General features: G+C 38.8%; 1 protein-coding gene and 1 non-coding gene across 2 annotated transcripts; both read right to left on the bottom strand.

Moving 5' to 3' along the window:
- Positions 1-259: 259 nt before the first annotated feature.
- Positions 260-331, bottom strand: TRNAQ-UUG (transfer RNA glutamine (anticodon UUG)). The gene has a single exon. It is a non-coding gene; the product is annotated as a tRNA-Gln (tRNA).
- A 2093-nt stretch (positions 332-2424) lies between these two features.
- LOC141618507 (putative protein phosphatase 2C member 13, mitochondrial) lies at positions 2425-11929 on the bottom strand. The gene is made up of 10 exons (XM_074435618.1): positions 11719-11929; positions 11421-11488; positions 9576-9897; positions 8888-9015; positions 8104-8202; positions 7739-7897; positions 6633-6719; positions 4613-4704; positions 4218-4292; positions 2425-3032 (listed from the first exon to the last, which is right to left on the bottom strand). The coding sequence occupies exons 3-10, from the start codon at positions 9842-9844 to the stop codon at positions 2694-2696; spliced, it is 1248 nt and encodes a 415-aa protein (XP_074291719.1). The 5' UTR covers positions 9845-9897; positions 11421-11488; positions 11719-11929; the 3' UTR covers positions 2425-2693.
- Positions 11930-22018: the final 10089 nt, after the last annotated feature.

The following is a 22018-nucleotide window of genomic DNA, read 5'->3' as shown; positions in this document are numbered from 1 at the left end:
GAACCATGAAGCTGTTTTTGGTGTTGATCAAGACGCGTTCTTCGTTACAGAAAGGGGAATTCTTTATGTAGAAGTTCCAAAACTGAGGACTTGAAATAATTGAATTCCATAATTTGCGGACATATTTGCATCTTAACAGGGACTTTACAGGTAATCTCAGGAATATTTCATCAGTGAAATGTTTTTCAAAAATGTAATTCCGATGATCCTCATCCTTTTTTTTTTCAAAAGGTAAGAAAACAATGACTATGATTTAAAGAGGTCCTACCGGGAGTCGAACCCAGGTCGCTGGATTCAAAGTCCAGAGTGCTAACCACTACACCATAGAACCGTTGTTGATGATCCTCATCCATTTGATTTTGTTAGTTTGAATGATTGGCTTAATTATTTTTTTTTTTTTTTTTATATATATGTAGTAGATGATAAAATACATCATTGATGTCTTGTTGAATAATAGGTCTTGGTATAGACGGGTGGGGCGAACAGACGGATAAAGACCTCTAATAAAATGGGTAGGGGGACAAGGTGGGGCACCCCATGTGCTTCCCACTTTATGGTAAATGGATATTTTGTGAGGGAAAATGGTATCCGTCTATACATATAGACGAATAGTGTCCGTCTATAATGAGAATTTGTGCTTGTTGAAATGGTCTAACTGTCAAGTTACTCCGTCTTGCTGTATACATTTCACCGTGTTGAAGTGGTCAACCTTAACAGGGAAAATGTCGGAAATAATATTAATTTGTGGAATCATAACGTCAAGGAGGAAATGCTATTTCAAAAACAAAAACAAAAAGTCAAGGAGGAAATGCACTCAGACCTTATTATTTTTTGAGCTTATGTGTATTTTTTCTGAGCTTTTTAAAGTTTATAAGTTACATTTTAATTTTTTACCGTCAAAACTCAAATTTAACTGAGCTTATATGTAATATTTTTGAGTTATATTGTAATTTTTTGAGCTTAATGTCTAATTGAATGAACTCGGAAACTTTATATTAAAACTCAGATACTTTAAAACAAAACTCGAAAACTTTATTTTAACGCTCAAAAACTAAGCAATTGATGGTAATACATCGAATGTATAATCTACTTACTGCTCTGTCACTTGTGCTAGTTTTATACTTTTACGAGTATACTATTTAATCACAAAATCTCATTTGTGACGGCACGTATCCGTCACTTTGGAGTGACGGAGATCATTTTCCCTCACAAATGACCCAAATAGAGGAGAGAGAGAGAAGCACATGGGGTGCCCCCACCTTGTCCCCCAATCCGTTTTGTGAGTGACATTATCCGTCACTTGCTCCGACCCGTCTTCAGCAAGACTAATTGCTATTTAATTGCTTAATTTTTCTATGTAGATGCTTGCTTTTGTATACACAAGGATTTCTAAACCATACACTTGGACTTTTCCAACTTTCCGACCTCTTTTCAACATTCTCTTCAACCTTCTCTCTTCACCCTCTCACAACCGACTAAATTAATATATATTGGGTGGAGTCATAAGACATGTAGATCAAGTAAAATAAACGATATTTTAATCGGTTGTGAGAGGAAAAGGTAGAAAAGAAGTTTGGAAAGAGAAGGTAGATAGTATTTCTGTTTCTCTAATATTTTACCTAAAAAAAAGTTAAATCGACCATGGATGAAAATTGTTCTTTTAGCAAGGTAAAATGACTTTATTTACACAATAATTACACCAATTTAATTACTTAGTTAATTTTATTCAATTTGGGGATTTATTTTTTAATTAGGGTTTCATTATTTTTAAAGTGCCCCACCCACCGCCAACTCAGCAGCCACCCAAGTCCAACCCAACCAAGGCCACCACCACCAACCGCACCAAACAAAAAAAAAACATGTTTTAATGGTACAAGCAACAAGCATGAAGCACCACATCTGCCACACAAACACCACCCACCACGTCGGCCAAAAACTGGGTTTGGACGCAGTGGTAAGATTAGCCATTAGGTCGATTTAATATCTACCACCCCCAAGGGTCAGCAGGTTTTCGCCCGAACACTCCATTAAAATGTTACGGAATAATTTTACTAAAACCTTACGCAACATTACTCGACCGAATAATGAAAAGTCGTCAGATATACCCCGAGGCCAATCTTGTCTTCCGGTATAGGGTACTTACTCAGTTACTCTAGTACCCATCTGGACTGCCAAGAGTATACTAACAAGATCAAACCTGAATCAGGGCTACATCCATCATTCCATCAAATCATGTAGACGTGTCGTGTATATTTTACTCTGTAACATAATACACCCTAGTAGAGATACACGGAGTATAACGGTATTTAACATCCAATGAGTGAATGACGGAGAATATTGACAATAATCAGAGTATACAAATTACATGTGATATATATTTGTCCATACCAGGTCAAATTTATCAGTAGTCTACTGACACCAAACTTGATGAAAAAAAAATAACAGATTTCTTTATTAATTTCGAAGGTAAAAAGAAAAAAATTCCAAGGCATACAACTCTATGGACATGGGCTAGATACTCAGTTACATAAGCAACGTCCATAATATGAAAAATAAATAAAAACGCAATATGCACGAAGTAAAGGGGAGAAAACATGGCAAGAAAACAACTAGTAACTGGAGGCAAATTGCGAAATGTGCACCTCCGATTCTTATACGACATAATTGAGATAATAATTTGTCAATGACAAAATTTAATCCGATGATTTCTCACCTGCAGGATGAGAAGGTGAACCCTTTGGTTCACTTTGTAGTTCTGTTCCCATCTCTTGGTCATGTAAAACATCAAATTCGACCTGGCCTTGTTCGAGAGTAACTTCATGCTGATGTTTGGCCTCTTCACTCTCGTCTTGCTGGAGTTCAGTGTCTTTGTCATGTTCTGACTGAGGGATGGCTAATTTTGCCATGTTATGATTGAACTTCACCACTATACAGGTGATATTATCAGCACTACCCCGATTGAACGCCGTCTCGGTTAATTTTCTAGCGGCAACCTCAGGTTCTTCCTCTGCTCGGGCGATTGAGACAGCGTCCTAGTAATTGCGTAGTAAAGCTTATCAGCGAAAATGACCAAACTTGTACGTTCAACAGAGTCTACCTCAAAAACAACGTACCAAGAAACTAGAAAGTGCATGTTTTCACCTGGAAGGCTAGCCACTAAGTGTTACGTGACCTATCCAGTGGCAGTTCCATAAAAATTTCTAAAGACGGCCGCTTTTTAAATTTTTTGAAGTTTATCAAAATGCAACTTACAAAGTTTTGGATTTACAATAATATTTGTAAATATTGTATATTTTAATTTTTTAGCACAAATGATGGGAAAATTGCACAAAAAACATTAGCTTTGCAGTGACCCGGTGTGGACCCTCAGAGGTTCCACCGTGGGATCACCAACGAAGCTAACCACATGGGTCCAGTGACTCTAAGTAGTCTCTAACCAAAGGTAGATTCATTTTCCGCTCTCCTAGATTCCGCTTCTTTATGTATGGGGTAGTATGCCTCACTTATATAATTCAAATTTTCTCCTTGAATCTGATGTGCAATTCACTACAATGACGTGGTCTGTTGGATGGACCTAATAGCTTTTCTTCAAAGCAGTCAATCCATATCTCAGATATAGCAGCACCACCAACCCCGAACTAGTTCAGAAGTTAATCCAGCCTTTAGTTGCAAAAATGGAACTACGGCAGACCCATCTAACGTAGAAATTCATACCATGAAGGATAATAAAACTGGATAAAGTCAAAAGACCAAATATAACAACCAAACCGAGCTTTACGTTTTTCGGATAATGAACTATGAACTAAGGTGCGAATAACCACTCCTTCACAACCCCCGGACTCTCTCTACTCTCTCTTTCTCTTGCCTGGAATGCATGGAATAGTTAAGGGGTAAATTTTAATTGGGTGATAATTAATGGAGAAGTTAATTACTTGGGTAATGAGTTCCTTGAAGATAGGTTTGTTGTATAGGAGTAATAATTCCTGAGGAGATGTTTTACTCCCTTAATAATTACCCAGGGGGGAGGGTGGGTAATGTATTACCCCTTCACGAGGGTAATAGATTCGGGAGGTGAATAATTACTCTCATACCAAACATGGAAACACACCTATTCATTCCCCCCTTTTTACCCTCAATCCAAGCAAGCCTATATGAGTTGAATTGGAGATCCTACTTCAGACACAAAAGTAGCAAATACACCGAGTATAGTATTGTACCTCATTCGGAACGACGTCCCAGAGCCCATCGCTTGCAAGAACAATTACTTCAAGTTCCTCATTGACTTCTTGTTGCTGAAATGAATAAGGTAACGTTAAATTAAGTACAAAAGTGAAGAAGCTGTACTAGTTTGTATATTATGTTTACAATTTAAAGAAATGGCAAAAATGGCTTCCTAAAATTTAGAGACGTAGTGAGTCACTGATAAAAAGAACGTTGATGTCAAAAACTAGTTTTTATATTCATTGAAATAATTTTAATCATGAACTCACTTCATCACCGCTCACCACACAGCTCACATCGCAAAGTTAATGAGTCAATCGACTTAGTCATGATCGGCTTGTGGATAAGATCTATTATAATAAAAGAAAGAGAGTAGGTTGGGTTACAACACCTGAATTTCAGGTTCTGCTACAACAAATTGCTTCAACATACGATTACCAAAAGCTCTGGACATAGCCAATACACCTCCAACCCTCCAAGTACCTGAAAAGGGCAAAATTGCATCTTCATAACGAAACTATGACGATCATTAGAGGGTGAATCAATACAAATTGGACCAAACATGACCTACTTACATTTACTCGTAGTAAGTTCAATCAATCTCAGAGATCCAAAAATTATCAAGAATGATGGAACTATCTAAGCATTAATAATCAAGAACGAGGAGGTATAATTCCCAAATTTCACGTGTCAAGGCCCTCGAACATTTTAAAAACAAAATATTTCATCTTTTCTTCTGAACAATAACTAGAAACATCTAGTTTGAGTCTTGCTGCTATTTACAACTACAAGAATACTCAACTAAGTTGACAAAGAGTTGGAAGTCTCACCTAACCAACAGTCAGAATAAGGACGACTCATTGAAACATGTCAACAGGTTTAAAAAAAATTGCTTCAGCGCAGGGTCATCCATAAATAATTACAACCGGAAACACCAGGGGTAGTGGAACACAGAACAAATCATGTCGCTCCTCTAATACTCTCAATATATGATCTCCACCAGCACATAGATTTTGGTTAGCACTAAAAAAGAGAAAGCTCCTAATGAAACAGAAAACTGGCAATGCATAAAGAAGTCGTCAGAACTCAGAAGGCATATTTCATGAAACACAGGGTAAACCTAGAATATCATGATCTTGCTTGGTTTTTCCATAGGGAATGATCAGTTGAACCTACTATTCAGCAGCGACACACATCTTAGATTGAAAGAACTCTATACTTCTGTCCCCGTAGTCACATTAAACAGAGAAACCCTTCCCCCTATACAATAAAATCTTCCCAAGGATAACATACAGTAGATACACATCTTCTATCTAGTAATAACACAGGCAACAGAAAAAAAAAATCTCTGGATAAATTTGTGAGAAGCGCGTCAATGACCCTATGCTTTAAGGTATTGGTTTTTTTCCCCAACGTAGATTCAAACACCCTATTAAAAAACAACATTTGGCAGCCTGGGTGACAACAATTTAAGGAGGTTCTTTAAAAAAAAATGATACGAATTGAACATTGCCAACAACTGAATTAAAAATACTGTAGTCCTTCACCGCCCTGTTAACACCAGATATGCGTACATTCGCATAGTTGTCAAGTCTCAAAGGCGTAATAAAGTGCCAAAGGATACCATAACTTCAACTTCGAGTTTGAATATGCATGAAGTTGGTTGGTTTATCACTTCCCATCCCATTTCCCAAAGAGACTACGCTCTCAATTGAATACTTCAGACAGGCCAAACCCAAAAAAGGCCTCAGAAATACCTGAGGATAATTAAAATAAATAAAGAAGTGATAGACATGGTATAGCGAGCTAAGGTTTACAAACAAATGGTATCTACAGAACTATGGAGATGCCCATGTGCTTACACCCTGTGTTACTTCGACTCTTCACTTTTTGAGCCTTACCCGTGTCGACACGACACTGGCATGGATATGGAAAAGGATTTCAAACGCGACACTTATTAGTTGGACACTACTCCAAGCAGAGCTGAACTAGTGAGGCTCACCACAAAAGTAAGGGAAGAGAGGTTTGCAAGGCATGTAGTATTATATTTAAAGATTCCAAGTCTTATTTGTCAACCTGCTTTCCATTATACTCCACAAGATTGGAATATTTTTCAAACCAAGAAGTGTACTTTTGCTTTAACGACATGTCCCCGCACCCGTATCTTCATTTTAGGATAGGGTTTCCGTGTCTCAAAATTTTAGTCATGCCGAACCCGAAACTTTGATATATACCCGTGTCCAACACTCCTACAGTCGTGCCCAAGTCAAAGTAACATAGCTTACACCTTACACTCAAGTATTTGTCTAAAGATATTTTGTATAAATAAAAGAAACAACCCAAAACTTAAAGAAGAAAGTGTATAGAACCAACATGCAATCAGATGTTTTTGAGAAAAAAAATGTTTTTACCTGCCCACATCACAACGCCTCCTGCACTTTCAATTCTTTTTCGTTCATCTGATCGGTTTGGCTTCTGATCTTCAGAGAGGGCTATTGCTGTTCAGAAAACAAAAACCATATATCTTTCAGAACCTCGGAAAAATAAAATTGAAATGCTTAAACAACATTTCAACCTAGCCCGTTAATAAATATAAGAATGTTCAAGTACCAAAACGAGGACAAACAATGCTTGAGAGAAAATATTGATCCGATCAAGTTGTAGATGCATGATACACAATCGTAAAGGACAAATTTCCAAGCACACAAACTTGACTTGAATGGGTAACAAAAATATTATCATGGGCATGATTGCTCATTCGCTCCTTGATTCATTATAGCCCAAAAATGCAAATGGAAGACTAACCCTTTGTTTGGATGAAGGGATTTGAGGGAATTGGAAGAAACAGAATGCAAAGGGAACAAATTCTCTTGTTTGGCTAGCAAAATCGAGCTGGAGGGAAATGGAGAGGGCAAATGGATCCCTCTATTTCAGTTCAACAAGACAAATTAAAATCTTTCCAACAGAGGAAAGATTTCCAAGGAAAATAGCATTGCCACGTTCCTCCTCTCTTCCTTTCCCTACCCACCCCCCTTCCATGGCACTATTTTTCCTTCACACAAATCAGAGTGCTGTGGTCAAATTTTATAACTTCTCATGACGTACGAGTCCTAGTCAATTTCCCTTTTTGTCAATTATCAACTAACTCCACTTTGAGCAGCTGTCAATTGTTAAAAAGATTCAAATGGTACAGTCCAAAATACCTGATTGTCATCTCCAGCACCTAGATACACCATCATAATTTCTAAATGACTTCAGCCTTGATTACAGATATTTTGAAAAAGGAAGCTCAACTATAGGATTCGAACTAACTAAACCAAGAATAGATGATGTTCAAAACACAATAAAAATGACATTTGTTTATGCACCACAGCAAAACAGTTGAGTTATCTATTATAAACAAAAAAACACCAATCATGTTACTAAGCAAAATATCACACACGCATACATCAGACCTACTCTCTCAGAAAGTACCCAAATTTCAGGGGAAAAAGCACTTATAGGTTATGGCATTAACCTTTTCCAGCCTTGGATATTACTGCTCGTGAATCTCCAACATTGGCGACATAAAGTTGGTTCTGAACAAGTATAGCTGTTGAAGCTGTGGATCCATCATCCCTGAAAGTATCCTTTTCAGCATCCAGGAAATCTGTGTCTGTTTTTTTGTATGTTTCGCCTGGAAAACCAAATATCAGATAAGAAACAACGAATAGTTTATGGCGAAACGCATAAGGTGTGGGAAATCTACAGCTAACCAGGCACCATAGGCCCAAAAAGAAATTTGAAACTGCTTATTTAGAATGCAAAAACATCTTCACGCCTTCACTCTGATGCTAAAAAGAATTTATATGATATACGAACATAATATTAGGATGAACGTACTTATAGCGAACTTTGTATCCGTCAAAAATTGGGGGTGCTTCATGAGATTTTCAAAAAGGTGCTGCTTCAAATACTCAGCTGCACGAGAACCACCATGACCTGCCAGACAGAAATATAGCTATGAATAATCCTCCCAGGTGAAAACTGAAAACTCTACACAGAAACATGCCAGAGTTAACAAACGATTAAAACAAATTCCTCACGGCTCTTTCAGCATCTGCAGTAACTTGGGGGTTGCAATAACTTAGCATAGATCTAGAGTTAAACCATGGACTCAGCCTACCAAATTAGAACAAATTCCTTGATCAATCTTTATTCTAGACGATATCACCCTCATATCATATTGGAGGATATCAAACTTAGAGCTTGTTCTCTATTCTGTTTCCCAGTGCAGAAGTCAGAAATATAGGCTCTATATCTGCATCTGATCCATGTCATTGTCAACCAATATATTACTCTGCTGACCCTCCTGTTAATGGAGCACACATCTACAAGAGTTCTACTTTATCTACTAGTTCTGAGAAAAGAAATCAATAGATATAAACAGCAGACTGTTAAATGAGCAACATGTCAACACATCTGCTTCAATGATTAACCATCAAGGCATCAACAACAAAAAAAGTAAAAGCCATTCACACTGCAACAACTAGCTTGGCCTCAATCGCCCCTCGCAGGGACACAATCCAAAACTAAGATACATCTCAGGATACAGACTGCCCCGATTTAAAAAAATATATATATGTGGACAAGTGTAACTATGTAAGCCGTGAAAAGAAAGTCTAACCATCAAATATTCCAAAAAGGCAGACAGTCTTCCCATCGACATAGGACATTTTAACATCATAAAAATCTTCCATGCTAGCTCTCTTTCCCCGGAAACTTGAATACCCACAGCTTAACTTTCCATCTTCACTGTCATAACAGAAACAAAACATTGTGCATTCAATATTCAATATGAAAAAACAATATACAACAAACGAAACACAAAAAGTGTGCAATACAAAAAGTGAGCAACACAAAATTAGTAACTCAAGATTATTTCGTTGTACAAATACTATATTTAATACTGTTAAAACCTCTAGCACCACCTCAATAGACATTACTGCATATCACCACTCACGTAGACAAAGATAACGAACCTACTTAGCTGTTAGATGTGCTTATACCACAGATACATGCATAGCATGCTGAAAGAATGAGAATATTTATTTAGCAATTTCATGAATGGAAACATTTTTAACTCTCAAATATAACCAAACCAAAACCAATGCATAACAATTGTCATTTGTCAAAAGTGAATACATAAATATGGGAATGTGGCAGCAATAAGTAATGGCATTAACAAGCATGCCAAACATATTAAAGACATAAATTGCCATGCTAAATGCTTCAATCAATTAAGTGATGCAGAATTAAAGTCTGCAATCATTGTTGTACTCTAGATAATCAAGTGCATGAAGAGACATCTTCACCTTTTGCATCCTCCGCTAATATAGCCACCATCGTCTTCTTTCTCTGGCAAGGTATTGATTATGCCACCCCGATTCTCAGTAGTACCTGTATCAACCATCATTTTCACAGTAGCCCTGAACCTTCTAACTTCACAATTCCAGGGATAAGAAGAGCCCCGATATTCAGGTAAAACTCGATTAGCACTTCCAACCCATGAATTTCCTCTGGCAAGAATTCCGAAACTCTCAACTTGAGTTATGATTATCCTTAGGAAAGTGCCACATAACATCTAAAGCTCTAAATAGAGCTGCAGCCTTGCTTCACCAGGTAACCGAAACAAATCTGCATCATAGCATCAACACCAGATCGAAGATTAGCATTCGGTAGAATGGTAGATACCAAGTAAAAAAGTTTACATGGATTTTTTTGGCACAATAGCAGTATAGCACATTAGCTTCTAGGTAAATAAGCAGCTACTTTTTCAATGATGGGGAAAATCTCATAAAACAAATTTCAACAAGATTGCACAAAAGGACCCACAATTCAATTTTTTCAACTACACAGGGGTCAGGGGACGCTTTGTCAAAATACAAATAGCGATACCAATAATTTCTGTTTACGCTACTGTTCCACCACATTCAATCTATTCATTCAATGTTACTCAAACAGTCCAAGTTGGCTGCAAGCCTCTAAGTGTCTTTTCCGAAACGATAGGTCATCAAATTTGTTGGATAGGGTGACTTAATAATAATAATCTTTGGGTATCAACTAGCCTTAGGCTTCAAGTTATGTGGCTTGGCATCAAGTAGTCTTGTGCTCCAAGTAAAGAGCCTTGGGCATCAAGCACACTCCTCATATACGCAAATTCTCATTGAAGACGGACCAATTCCGTCTCTTAAAAAAGATGGGCCAAATGTCGCCATTTTAACGACAAATGTGAGCATGTGATAAACAACCTGTTATAGCTTAGAGAATGGTACTGGTTACATTTGTAGTTAAAATGGCGACATTTGGCCCGTCTTTTTGAAAAGAGGGAATTGATCCGTCTTCAGCAAGACTTATTGACTCATATATACCTCCATTCCTCTTGTAACTTGGTATCCACTAAAATCTTTATTCTAGAATCTAGCTCATGCACTCTGGAACTAGAGTAATCTACATTATTCTCACGAACAGTAAAATCTGTTTGCCCTTCCATCGTGTTGCATCCGCACAACAGCTATCTTGTGGAAAAAGTTCGTGTTTTAGACTAAAATCAAGTATCTGAAAGTCGTATCAGAAGGTCGGAGTATAGGCCAAAGTAACATATCTTTCAACTATATAACAAATTTGATGATGAAGCATAAAAATTTAAGTTCCAACTTTCAACACAAGATAGAACTCAAGAAGATACACATGATCCTAAATTCACCACAACACTTCTAAACTTACACAACAAGCATTCCTCCCTTAAACTTTACAACATTCAGTCATTCAATTTATAAAAATATTATTCCTGAATTGGCTTTATAGCTAGAACCAGATTAAAATTACCACAATAACACACACATAATCAACAGCAATCCTACCGAACAGGTCTTAGCCTAATGGTTAAGACGGAGGTATTGTGACAATATGTCACGACGGGTTCGGATGCCCCTCCCCCATACATTGTACTGGCCTCATTAGACACCACAAAAAAAAAAATCAACAATAATCCTCACTTACCCACCACTGAATGTATTTTAAAAACATAACAATCAAAATCTAATTCTGGGTTTCATACAAATCAATCAAATACTAAACACATGAATCAAACATCTTAAATTAAACCTAAAAATCCAATCAAACTAACATAAAGAAGGAAAAAACAAGATTCAACTTACATTATCACAATTGTGAGCAGAAACACATCTTCAATTAATCCAATAGATAATAATCCCAGATCCACCAACTGAAAAAAAAACCATGAAATTTACACATACGAAATAATAATTGGAAAAATAAAAACAACCCAATAATTTAACAAACAATCCCAGAAATAAAAATTGAATCTTTATTGAAAATAGCAAAGATGATCAGAATTCAGAAATTTGGAATCAATAAGAAAATAAGAAATTGATAAAAAGGTAATCTTTTTATAAGTATATATGAATATTGATAGTATCTTGATGAAATTCCTACCTGAAAGTAGATTGAAAGATAGGATCTGGAGCCCTAGAAAGAGAAAGAGGGGAACGAAAATGTGATGATCAGAGTGTCTGACGATTTTGTTATGCAGATTTGGGTAAGTGAATATGCATCAATCCAAATTCTAGTTGGACAAGATTCGTGATAACTTATTAAGAGACCGTTTCATCTCGATTATCTATTTAGAACTTATAAAATGAATTCTGATTTTTTCTTACGTATGACACGCATTAATAAGCTAAATTAATTTATGATAATTAATATTAGCAATGTCATTGGGTCCGGATTAAGGAGTGGGTAACCCGTTAAGAGAAACTCGTACCTGACCCATATGAGACGAATTCGGTTGTTGTTCAAACAAGGAAATATCTAAAATTTTACCTGTTAAATTTACGTATGAACTACCTATATACGTAAGGTTATACCCTCTCTCATCCACATCAATGGTAACACTTAATTTTTGTCATGATCGTAGATAATCTTTAATATTATTCTTAATCTATAAGAGTATAAGACAGAAATCAAAATATAGTCATCTGAGATCTTGTTTGATTTATTGTCGTAAATACTAAGGGCATCCACAATAGAGATTTGTCAACAAAGTTTTATGTATTTTATGGAGGTTTGTTGACAAACCTCTCTATTGTTGGGAACGAGGTTTGGGGTTCATAAATTAGAATAGTTACATATTTGTATACAAGTTTGCGGGATAACATGGCAAGTGGTGGTCCCTAAAATATACTCAACATATGAGAGGAAAAAAAATGGATAATTTGAAGTGGGTCATATAACATGAACCTTGAAAAGGTTTGTCTATTGTTATGTATGGGTTTCTTATTTGAGAGAGTTGTTAATTTGCTGATGTGTCATGTGACAAATCTCTTTAGAGATTCATCTATTGTGGATGTAATACTACGGTTTTTCTAAGCTGGTACTCGGTCGAGTAAGGGGTGTCGTGTATCCTGGAATGGCTACTGCCCAGGAATACTCGGCCGAGTATGTGGAATACTCGACCGCGTAGAGGGTAATCGGTCGAGTATACTCTATACTCGACCGAGTATCCGGTTTGACGGGTGTTATTTTCCGCGGTTTGATTTAGAAAGGATTAAAGTTATATTAAGATGTGTTTTACAGTTTCTAGTCATTTTACAAAACCTAAACCAGAGAACGTAACTCTAATCCTCTCCAAATCTCTCTCACAATTGCGTGGATCGTTCATGAGTCTAGTTCATCTTTCCTTGCGTCGATTGTGTCGGTAAGCCTCTGATTTCATAAGTTTCATTAATTTGTCTTTTAGGGTTTTGCCCTAATTTGTGATTTGGGGGAAAGGGGTTTGGCATGTGGTAATTGGAATTATGTGGTTATTGTGTGTAGGTGACGGTGTCATGGGAATTGCTATTGATTGCTTGTGTATGCTTGGATTGCGAAAAAGTAGGGTTTCCCTACTCAGTTCCTGTTTAATTGATTTAAGTTGTGTTGCGATTGTGGTAATTGTTATTGTGATTATCTGTTGATCTCGGAGTTGGAGTTGGGTGTTGGAGTTGTGATGGTTGTTGATGATAACGGTTCGCGAGGTGCGTCCTCGGCTGAGTGGAGTCACTTGCGGGAGTGGCTTCACGCCCTAGTTTCGCCCTCTGTGGACCCGCCACAGAAGGGAATGTGCACATTAATGGACAGAGTTATCGCTCGTTGATGAGCGGGGTTTAGGTGGGGATTGGCTGCGGTCCCCCACTGGCGGCGAGGATTACCTGTTGCGATGGGTAATCTGGCAGGGCTACACACCTCGGTGTGTAGTCAGTGATTGTGTGTGATTGGGAGACGGAGGTGGATGTTGATCAGTTGATTACCTTATTGTACTTGTCTTACTTTAATTATTCAGTAACTGACCCCGTTGTTGTTTTATAAAATCTGTGGTGATCCATTCGGGGATGGTGAGCAGATTGTGACAGGTGATGCAGTTGTTTAGCTTGGGGCAGTCATGGGGAGTCACCACACAAGCTTAGCTTCCGCTGTCAAGAGTTTTAGTTGTCTTTTATATTTGTTGATTTTATAACAGTACTTTGCTTTGGGATTTCTTTGAGACGATGTAAACATTACTCTTTTATACTTTAATAAATGTGTTTTGGATTGTTGCTTTTGATATACTAATCTCGGGCAACCGAGATGGTAACAGTCTTTCATGCTAAGGTAGTCATTGGTAAGGTACCTTGGTATGAAGGGGTGTTACAGTGGATGCTCTAAGAATATCAATTTTTTATAATTTTTAATTGGGTTTTGATATATACAACCCAATGAGTTGTATTTAAAGAACTAAATATGGAAATAAGTTTTTAATATATGCATTAATTGCATTGGGTTGTGTATAATTTAGTCTTAAATTCCTCACTTAATACCAAATATGGAAGATCTTAAATGCTTAAATATAACTCAATGGGTTGTATATATCAAAACCATTTTTAATAATGTGTAACTAAAGATATTCACGTTGCAAAACGTGCATTGACAAATGTGATAAAATAAGTGTTACCTTTGGTGTGGATGAGGGAGAGTATGTGAATTTTTAACATAAGTAGGTGTGTTTAGTCGTCGAAAATTTTCAATAAGCATTGATGTCGGGTTTATACTTTATAGTTTAAGATTGTGATTGAATATCGGCAAGAAGTTAATATAAGAAAATTAGTTATTTTAATAATTAGCGTGTATGTAGTGATACAATACAAAGGTTAACTTCGTCCCATAATGACTAGTGAGTACAATGTTTGAAATTTATACTTGCCCACCGCTTATACCTCATTTACACATATATTTATATCTACTATAATTAGGACGAGTTTGATGTTATAGCCCTTAATATCCACTTAATTGACATTCATAATAATCATTTTAATTTTAACAATATGCTAAATAATAATTTTAGAAAATCAATAACTTAATCAATAATTTATAACTTACAATTAGAGAATCAAAAACATAGTTTGCAATTACAAAAGCCTTCTCTCTCTAGTTTTCTCTCCCCCTTCTCTCTAAAAAAACAAAACCCTAAATCTCCCCCTTTGCTGCCGCCGTTCTCCTCCTTCCTCCCACCACCAGTCCACCACCCATCAACCCCCTACCATGTCGCCGGGGATGGGGTCTCTCAAGACCTTTCTCCGGCGACCCGTCTCCTCTCTTCCGATTAACCCTCCTCCCCTTTTTTACCCACACTTGGTTCTAGTTCGTACGGGTCTGTCCGTTCCTCTCGGTTTGCGTGGTGTATGTGGGATGTTCGAGTCTTATCGGACGAGTTTGTTGAGGTGGTGTGGCAGGGTGGTGCTTGGATCTGGCGGTGTTGTGGGTTGGTAGGGAGGCGGTGGCTTTCGTTTTTTTCTCCTGTGTTCCGCTTTGTTTCCTTTATGTTTTTGTTTAATTTCCGCTTTCGTTTTTGTTTCGTCTCTCTTTCTGAGGGCTCTGTCCCCGTCTATCGGTGCTGTCCTTCTTTCAGTTTGAGAGCTTTCGTTTTCTTGTTCGTTTGCAGTTTTCTAATAAGTCAGCAGAAGATCAGCATTGTTATAGATTGTTATATGGTTTTACATATTTTGCCCGATTCATGGCTACAATCAATCACGTCAGAAGAAATGGATACTCGTCAAGAAAGATTCGGAGACCCTCTTATGGATGAAAGCCTTTTGCGGCGAATCGATGATAGAGACTCTGTTGCAGTGTTTCATTCTTTGAACAAGAATTTATTTCCTATGGCTGTAATCGATTTGTATCCGATTGAGCTTGGCATATGTTGTAGATGTCGTATGACTTTTTATTAATGATAATGATCTTTTCTCAAAAAAAAAAAAACATAGTTTGCAATTGAAATATGATCCATGACTGAAGAATGGAGATGACTTTATGTAATATCCAGATCTTTTGAGACTTCTAAAGGAATCTTGGGATGAGTGAGATGACCTTAAGCTTGACAAGGGACTATTCGTGAGCGAAGTAATGACCAAGTACGACCTATATTAGACCAAGCGTGAGTATGCTAGAGGAAGTGGAGGGTGCGGTGGACTGAGTAGGTGGCACTCGACCGAGTGAGTGGCACTCAGCCGAGTGGTTTGGCACTCAACCGAGGGCACTGTGTCAGATGCGTTATAAACTATGCTCATGATTAGAATCCGTCAACCTTAATTTCATCCCCCCCCCCCCCCCACGTTCTGTCCAAGCCTCCAAATCCTCTTCATTCTCTCTACAACTCTCCTAAACTTTTTTTCATGGGATCTAATGTAACACCCCCATATTCTGAGGAGCCTTAACTAGGCCTTCCTTAGCATATAAGGGTGTTACCATCTCGGTTGCCCGAGGTAAGTAATCATCAAAAGTCGATAAAAGAACAATTATAGTTATATTACAAGCATTACAACCAACTCAAAAAAATAAAGATACAACTCGTCAGCTACACACTATCTCTATCAAAACTCGTGAGGACTCTCATCCCTGCCAGGACTCCAGCTATCAACGACATCAACACCTGCTAAGACTGACTGCTCACCATAAGGGATCACGGCAGACACATAAACAAACAAGACAACCACACAAGGTCAGTAACCGAGGCAAGACTCAACATGAACCAACAACAATTATCAACACATTACAAACACAACCAGTCACACACAATCACACCCACTCCAATTAATCTCCGTCACCGACTGTCCACTGGACCAACCCTGCCAGTGGGGGACCGCAGCCGTACCCACCAAATCTCCGCTCATCATACCGAGCAATAACCCTGTCCCATTAATGTGCACATTCCCTCCCGTGGCGGGTTCCACGGAGGGCGAAACTAGGGCGTGAAGCCACTTCCGCAAGTGACTCCACTCAGCCGAGGACGCACCTTGAGAACCAGAGACAAACAATCCCAGACAGCTGCAATACAACAACAACCAACAAACTGTATACACCAACCGACTACCGCATATACGCTGCCACACAAACACAACTACCATACAACAACCACGGCACAACAATTGACACACTAGACCATCCACAGAAACTGAGTAGGCGAATCTACCTTTAAACAACTGCAACCATTCCATGTCCACACACGCAAAATCCAGCAACCAAGCAACACCTATATATATAACACAACCATCTATCACTACCAAGCAAACCCTAACTGCAAAGACAAGGATACAGATGATGATGACGACATACCTACGAGAGGAAACCTGGAAAAAGACCGCTACCCGACCCAAGTTATGCTCTACTAAGGCACAAGAACCTTCAAAGGCTTCCATGGAGGTTATATGGTGAAGGGAAGGGAAGGAGGCGACTTAAGGATCTGAAGAAATGAGGCGGAAATGATTTGCGGATTTGACAAAACACGATTATAAACCCTCGCTGAAAACCCGTTACTCGATCGAGTAGCCCACCTACTCGATCGAGTGACCCCTACTCGATCGAGTATCTAAGCTACTCGATCGAGTAGCCTCTACTCTATCGAGTACCACCCCTAACTCAAAACACATGATAACTTTGGTACGCACTTCTAAGGACTATTACCGCTCCCAAGGTCAGTCAACGCTGGTCAACGGGTCTCTAAAAGGGCGGGTATTACAGTCTTCCCCCCTTAAAAAGAACTTCGTTCCCGAAGTTCAACTCACCCATCTCAAAGCATAAGACACTGGAACAAAACGACATCACTACTCTTTCGACATAGGTCACTACTCCCCGGAAATACCATCCCCCATGTCATCATCATCAACTGTCTAACGCTCTAAATAGATCGACCTCTACAAGCTACTACTTGAAATACCAACCTCACAACACGAACCGGCACAACCAACGATCACCCATCACATTACGAGATTACCCTTTCACTAGCAACAACCATCAACACGAAACATGTCTCATATCAACACGCAGCATGACTATACCACCATGTTACTCAACAACGCGATTCTATTCCAACACATGACATCATAACTATCTCTTTGTGACCGTCTTTTAAAGCACACTATCAACTTTTACTTCAGCACACAAATTACCCAACGAACAAGTGCAAACAATTATAACTTCATGCAAGAAATGTAACCAAAGTAATAGAAAACCTTATAAACAAACAACAAAATACTTGCAATATCGGCCTTTTTATTTTGCGACATTACTCTTCCCCTCTAAAAGGAACTTCGTCCCCGAAGTTCACCCCCAAACTAGTACACATGTTACTTACTACTTATATCTTGACAGATATCCAACCCATATTACTCATTATTGACGTCAAGAGTGCATGTATATACGATTTGTATTTGTATATGGGAGGACACATCTCTGGTGAAATATGATTAGTAGACATTACGGATGTAAAATGAATGCAATAAGAAACACTTACTACCTCACTATTCGTTACAAATACGCGTCTAAAATCCACGCACGACTTCCAACATATGAAATTAACGGTTCAAACATGTTACTAATCATCAATAACCATGTTAAACACCAAACATGTAATTATATAACCATTAAACAATTTTAATTAGTGAAAAGTTCATGTAACAGTGTTACTCGATCGAGTATATAGTGGTACTCGATTGAGTATCCGCTACTCGATCGAGTAGCCCTGAGATCAGAATGCTCCATATCCGTCACACCTGCAGATACTCGACCGAGTGTGGGGCACTCTGTCGAGTAACCACAGGTCAAACCTTAGAGAATGCCTGTCATAACACCACATATATATATATATATATATATATATATATATATATATATATATATATATAATATATATATATAAACGTCACATAAACGCGAGGCGGGATGGCAACCCGACCCCCAAAATCCTGCAACAAGTTCAAACTAAGCAAATCCGGCCTTATAGCCATCCATACAAACCAAAATAAAAGTTCCAACTAAGAACGACTACCATCATCCAACATCATCCACTATAAACAAAAGAAGGAAAAAGGAGTATCACTCCTGCTGCTGCTCATCCATCATCTCATCTCCACCACCATCTCCTTCCGAGGTGCCTGCTCCCGATGACCCAATACCCGCATCAACCCCTGCCCCAGCTCCAGGACTCGCATACCATGGGGTCAAGCCACCAAAAGCAAGGGACTGATGTGTCCCCCAAGCTGCCTGGTCCACCCCGTAAGAGTGGAAAACCCCACTATAGTCCCCAACTCCGCTCCACCACACTGGATGTGGTCCCTCGGTCCCAATCCCCTGAGCGTAAGCCATCTCATGCATGTTCCGGAGTGTCAAAGTGGATGACACTCTCTCTGCCAAGTAGCTCGAACGCGTCTCCGGGGTGTCAAGGTAGGGGTAACAAGGAAAAGGGTGCTGCTGCGGTGGTGCTGCCGGCCGTGGTCTAGTCTCAGCTGCCCTCTCCCTCACTCGACGAGGTCCTCTCCCCAACCTGGGTCTCTCCTCCACCACTGCCATATTCTCCCCCTTCTTCGGCTCGGGCATCACCTGAAGGATCGTGTCATCAATGAGGTATGTCTGCAACTGCCGAGGTACATTATCATCCTCCTCCTCATCGGAGTCAACATCTACCACCACAGGGTCTAACGGCTCTGTCGGTGGGAGGTGCTCAGGAGCCGGGATCCTCATCTAGCTCATACCCCACACTCTCCAAGCTAGGCCACCATCAGCTAAAGTTCTCAACCACTTCAGGTCGAGGTAGTAGTCTCTGTCCATGGTAGGCACCGGTGTAGATAGGCACGTACTCAGAAGAAGCCTCAAAGGAGGCTAGCTTTTCAGCTAGCCGAGTGGCGATAGCACCACAACTCAGGTACCGGGTGGTAGAAGTAGCCATCAAGGCCAGGCTAGCGCAGACCATGGCATGCAGGAGTATTAAAGACCACCCTTTCGGTCCGCTCCGGGTTCAGGTAAGACATCACAAGCAACAGTTCATGATTGTTCAGCTTACTCATATCCGGCCTCTCATAAAGAAGGTTTGACAAAGAACGAAGGAAGATCCTCAAAGTAACATGTTGAACATCATTAATCAACATGTTGCTGGAGGTGGGAGCTGACTTTCCGGAAAGACAAGGCATAAGGCGGCAAACACCGCACTCAGAAGGAATCTCACTGATGGAGTCCTTGGGACGCTTGGCCAACCCAAGGTGAGAAGCAAAGAGGTCCATGGTCAACACGAAACTCGTGTTCATAAGACGGAACTCAACAGTTTGTGTAGTTGGCTCGTAATTAAACGAGCTCATAAACTCCAACGTCAGAAAAGGGTAGGAATGCTTCCTCAACCGATACAACCCCATAAATCCCAAAGTCTCAAAGATGTGACGGACATCCGTCTCAATTCCCAAGTCATCAAGAAGTGTGGTATCCACACAACGGGTGGGTCTCATCTTGCGTTTTTGCAATGCCACAAATCTCTCCCTCTGTTTAAAGTCTACAAACACCACCGAAGGGTATTCTGGTAAAGCGGGTACCACGGGTCCACTACCTTCCCCAACTTCGGGTTGTGAAGCCCTCCCACTCTTACTCTGACGGGTCCCTATATTTAGTCTCGGCATCTGTTTAAGCACACGGTTTAAACAAACTTGCACAGGCACTTAAATCACATAAATTACACAATTGAACATATAATAATCATCTAGGTACACACTTTCACCAACAACTCCCAATTTGATACATAAATTCAGTTTATAGTAACTCAGACGATCTCTATAGCTGTAAAAAGTTTAACATGATAAACGTAATCTACTCGACCAATTCGGATATTATGGCATGGCTCAAATGCTACCCCATGTAATTACTTGATAACATGTGAAATATTCATATATGGTCATAGAAAGACAACTTAATACATGTCATCATCAACCTTCAACATTAGAAGCAAACAACTCAATTAGACTAGTCAGACGGTCTCTACAGCTGTAACGATCTTGACACATTCCTCAAGAATTAACATCACCACTACTAAATTAAGAGTTTAACTCATGCATATACATTCATATCCAACACAAAATCTTAGTCATAGAAAACGAATTCCAATTTGGGGCACTTTTAAGACGGAGTTTTAAGGCAAGTTTTAAGGCGAAAATTACCAAAATCCAACTTCTAACATAACATATGTAACATCTAGTACTCAATTTCATCATCCAACATGTAGAAAACAATCAAAAATCAATTTTGATTTTGCAAACCCTAGAAAATTCGCCCCCAATTTTGCAATTTCTACTCTATTTTGCAATTTCTACTCTATTTTTAGCACAATTAACATCAATAATCATGAAAGGGAAGCATATGAATCACATTACAACAATTACAAGCAATTTTTGTCCATATGAAACAAAATTTTCGGACTATTCTATCATTCTAATAGATTCAAGTGATAAAAAAAACATGTAAATAAGGAAGAGATTCATACCTTGATTAGATGGAAAGTAAAAGAACAAAATTAAACAAAGAGAACAACCCAAATCAATCACCACAACCACAAGAATATGAGAGATTTTAGAGCCTTTGAGAGATTTTAGAACTTAGGGTTTCGAAATAAGGAAGATAGAATAAGAAAAATGAGAAGAAATAAGGGTTTTAAGAAACCCGTAAGAGCCTCTGTACTGTAGCCTACTCGATCGAGTGCCTAGGGTACTCGATCGAGTGCCCTCTACTCGATCGAGTAGGTGCTATTTCGTCGAGTATCTGTAGAAAATATCTACATCCCGACGTCATATCTTCCTAACTAGATCGAGTGAGGTCTACTCGGTCTAGTAAGCACTCGCACTCGGTCAAATAAGGTTGAGTACTCGGTCAGAAATACGAAATAAATCGAAGGTTCCTGCAAAACAATATCACGTGTCGACTCCAAACCAAGTTCGGAATTCGTCACTGGTTATCGTACTCACTTCTATATCACCATTATTATTCAAACATATCATACCGTCTCATCAGACAAGATTTATATCATATTACGCTACAACAACGGCACACAACACGGTTTACCTGCTACTGAGTCATTCATATACACATTTACGTCACCATGTCATACCTAAACTCGTTTTACCACATTGCTAGCGAACTTATGCTCACTTCGATTTGACATGTAATTAACGATAATTATTCTTCCATATGTCATTCAAATGTATTACTATCATGTTCCAATTAACATAAACAAGCCATTATACACAAATTAATCACCACACAGCCATCACTATCTGCTATTTCTCATACTATAACTCAACACTTCTCTAACTATCATCATTATAGCTACGGTAAGACTTATAAACTCATATAGGATCACCATTACTAACAACCTGAAGCAAACACCAACATGACCACTTTTCATACTACAGCA

This window comes from Silene latifolia, chromosome X (genome assembly GCF_048544455.1).
Source record: "Silene latifolia isolate original U9 population chromosome X, ASM4854445v1, whole genome shotgun sequence".
Classification (NCBI taxonomy): domain Eukaryota; kingdom Viridiplantae; phylum Streptophyta; class Magnoliopsida; order Caryophyllales; family Caryophyllaceae; genus Silene; species Silene latifolia.
This window is presented reverse-complemented; position numbering and strand designations above follow the sequence as displayed.

Coding starts and splice junctions, on each gene's coding strand:
- LOC141618507 (XM_074435618.1), bottom strand. CDS start 9,844: ATGTTATGTGGCACTTTCCTAAGGATAATCATAACTCAAGTTGAGAGT. Junction 6,720..7,738: donor AATATCCAAGGCTGGAAAAG/GTTAATGCCATA, acceptor TTTTCTGAACAG/CAATAGCCCTCTCTGAAGAT. Junction 3,033..4,217: donor GGGACGTCGTTCCGAATGAG/GTACAATACTAT, acceptor CGCAATTACTAG/GACGCTGTCTCAATCGCCCG.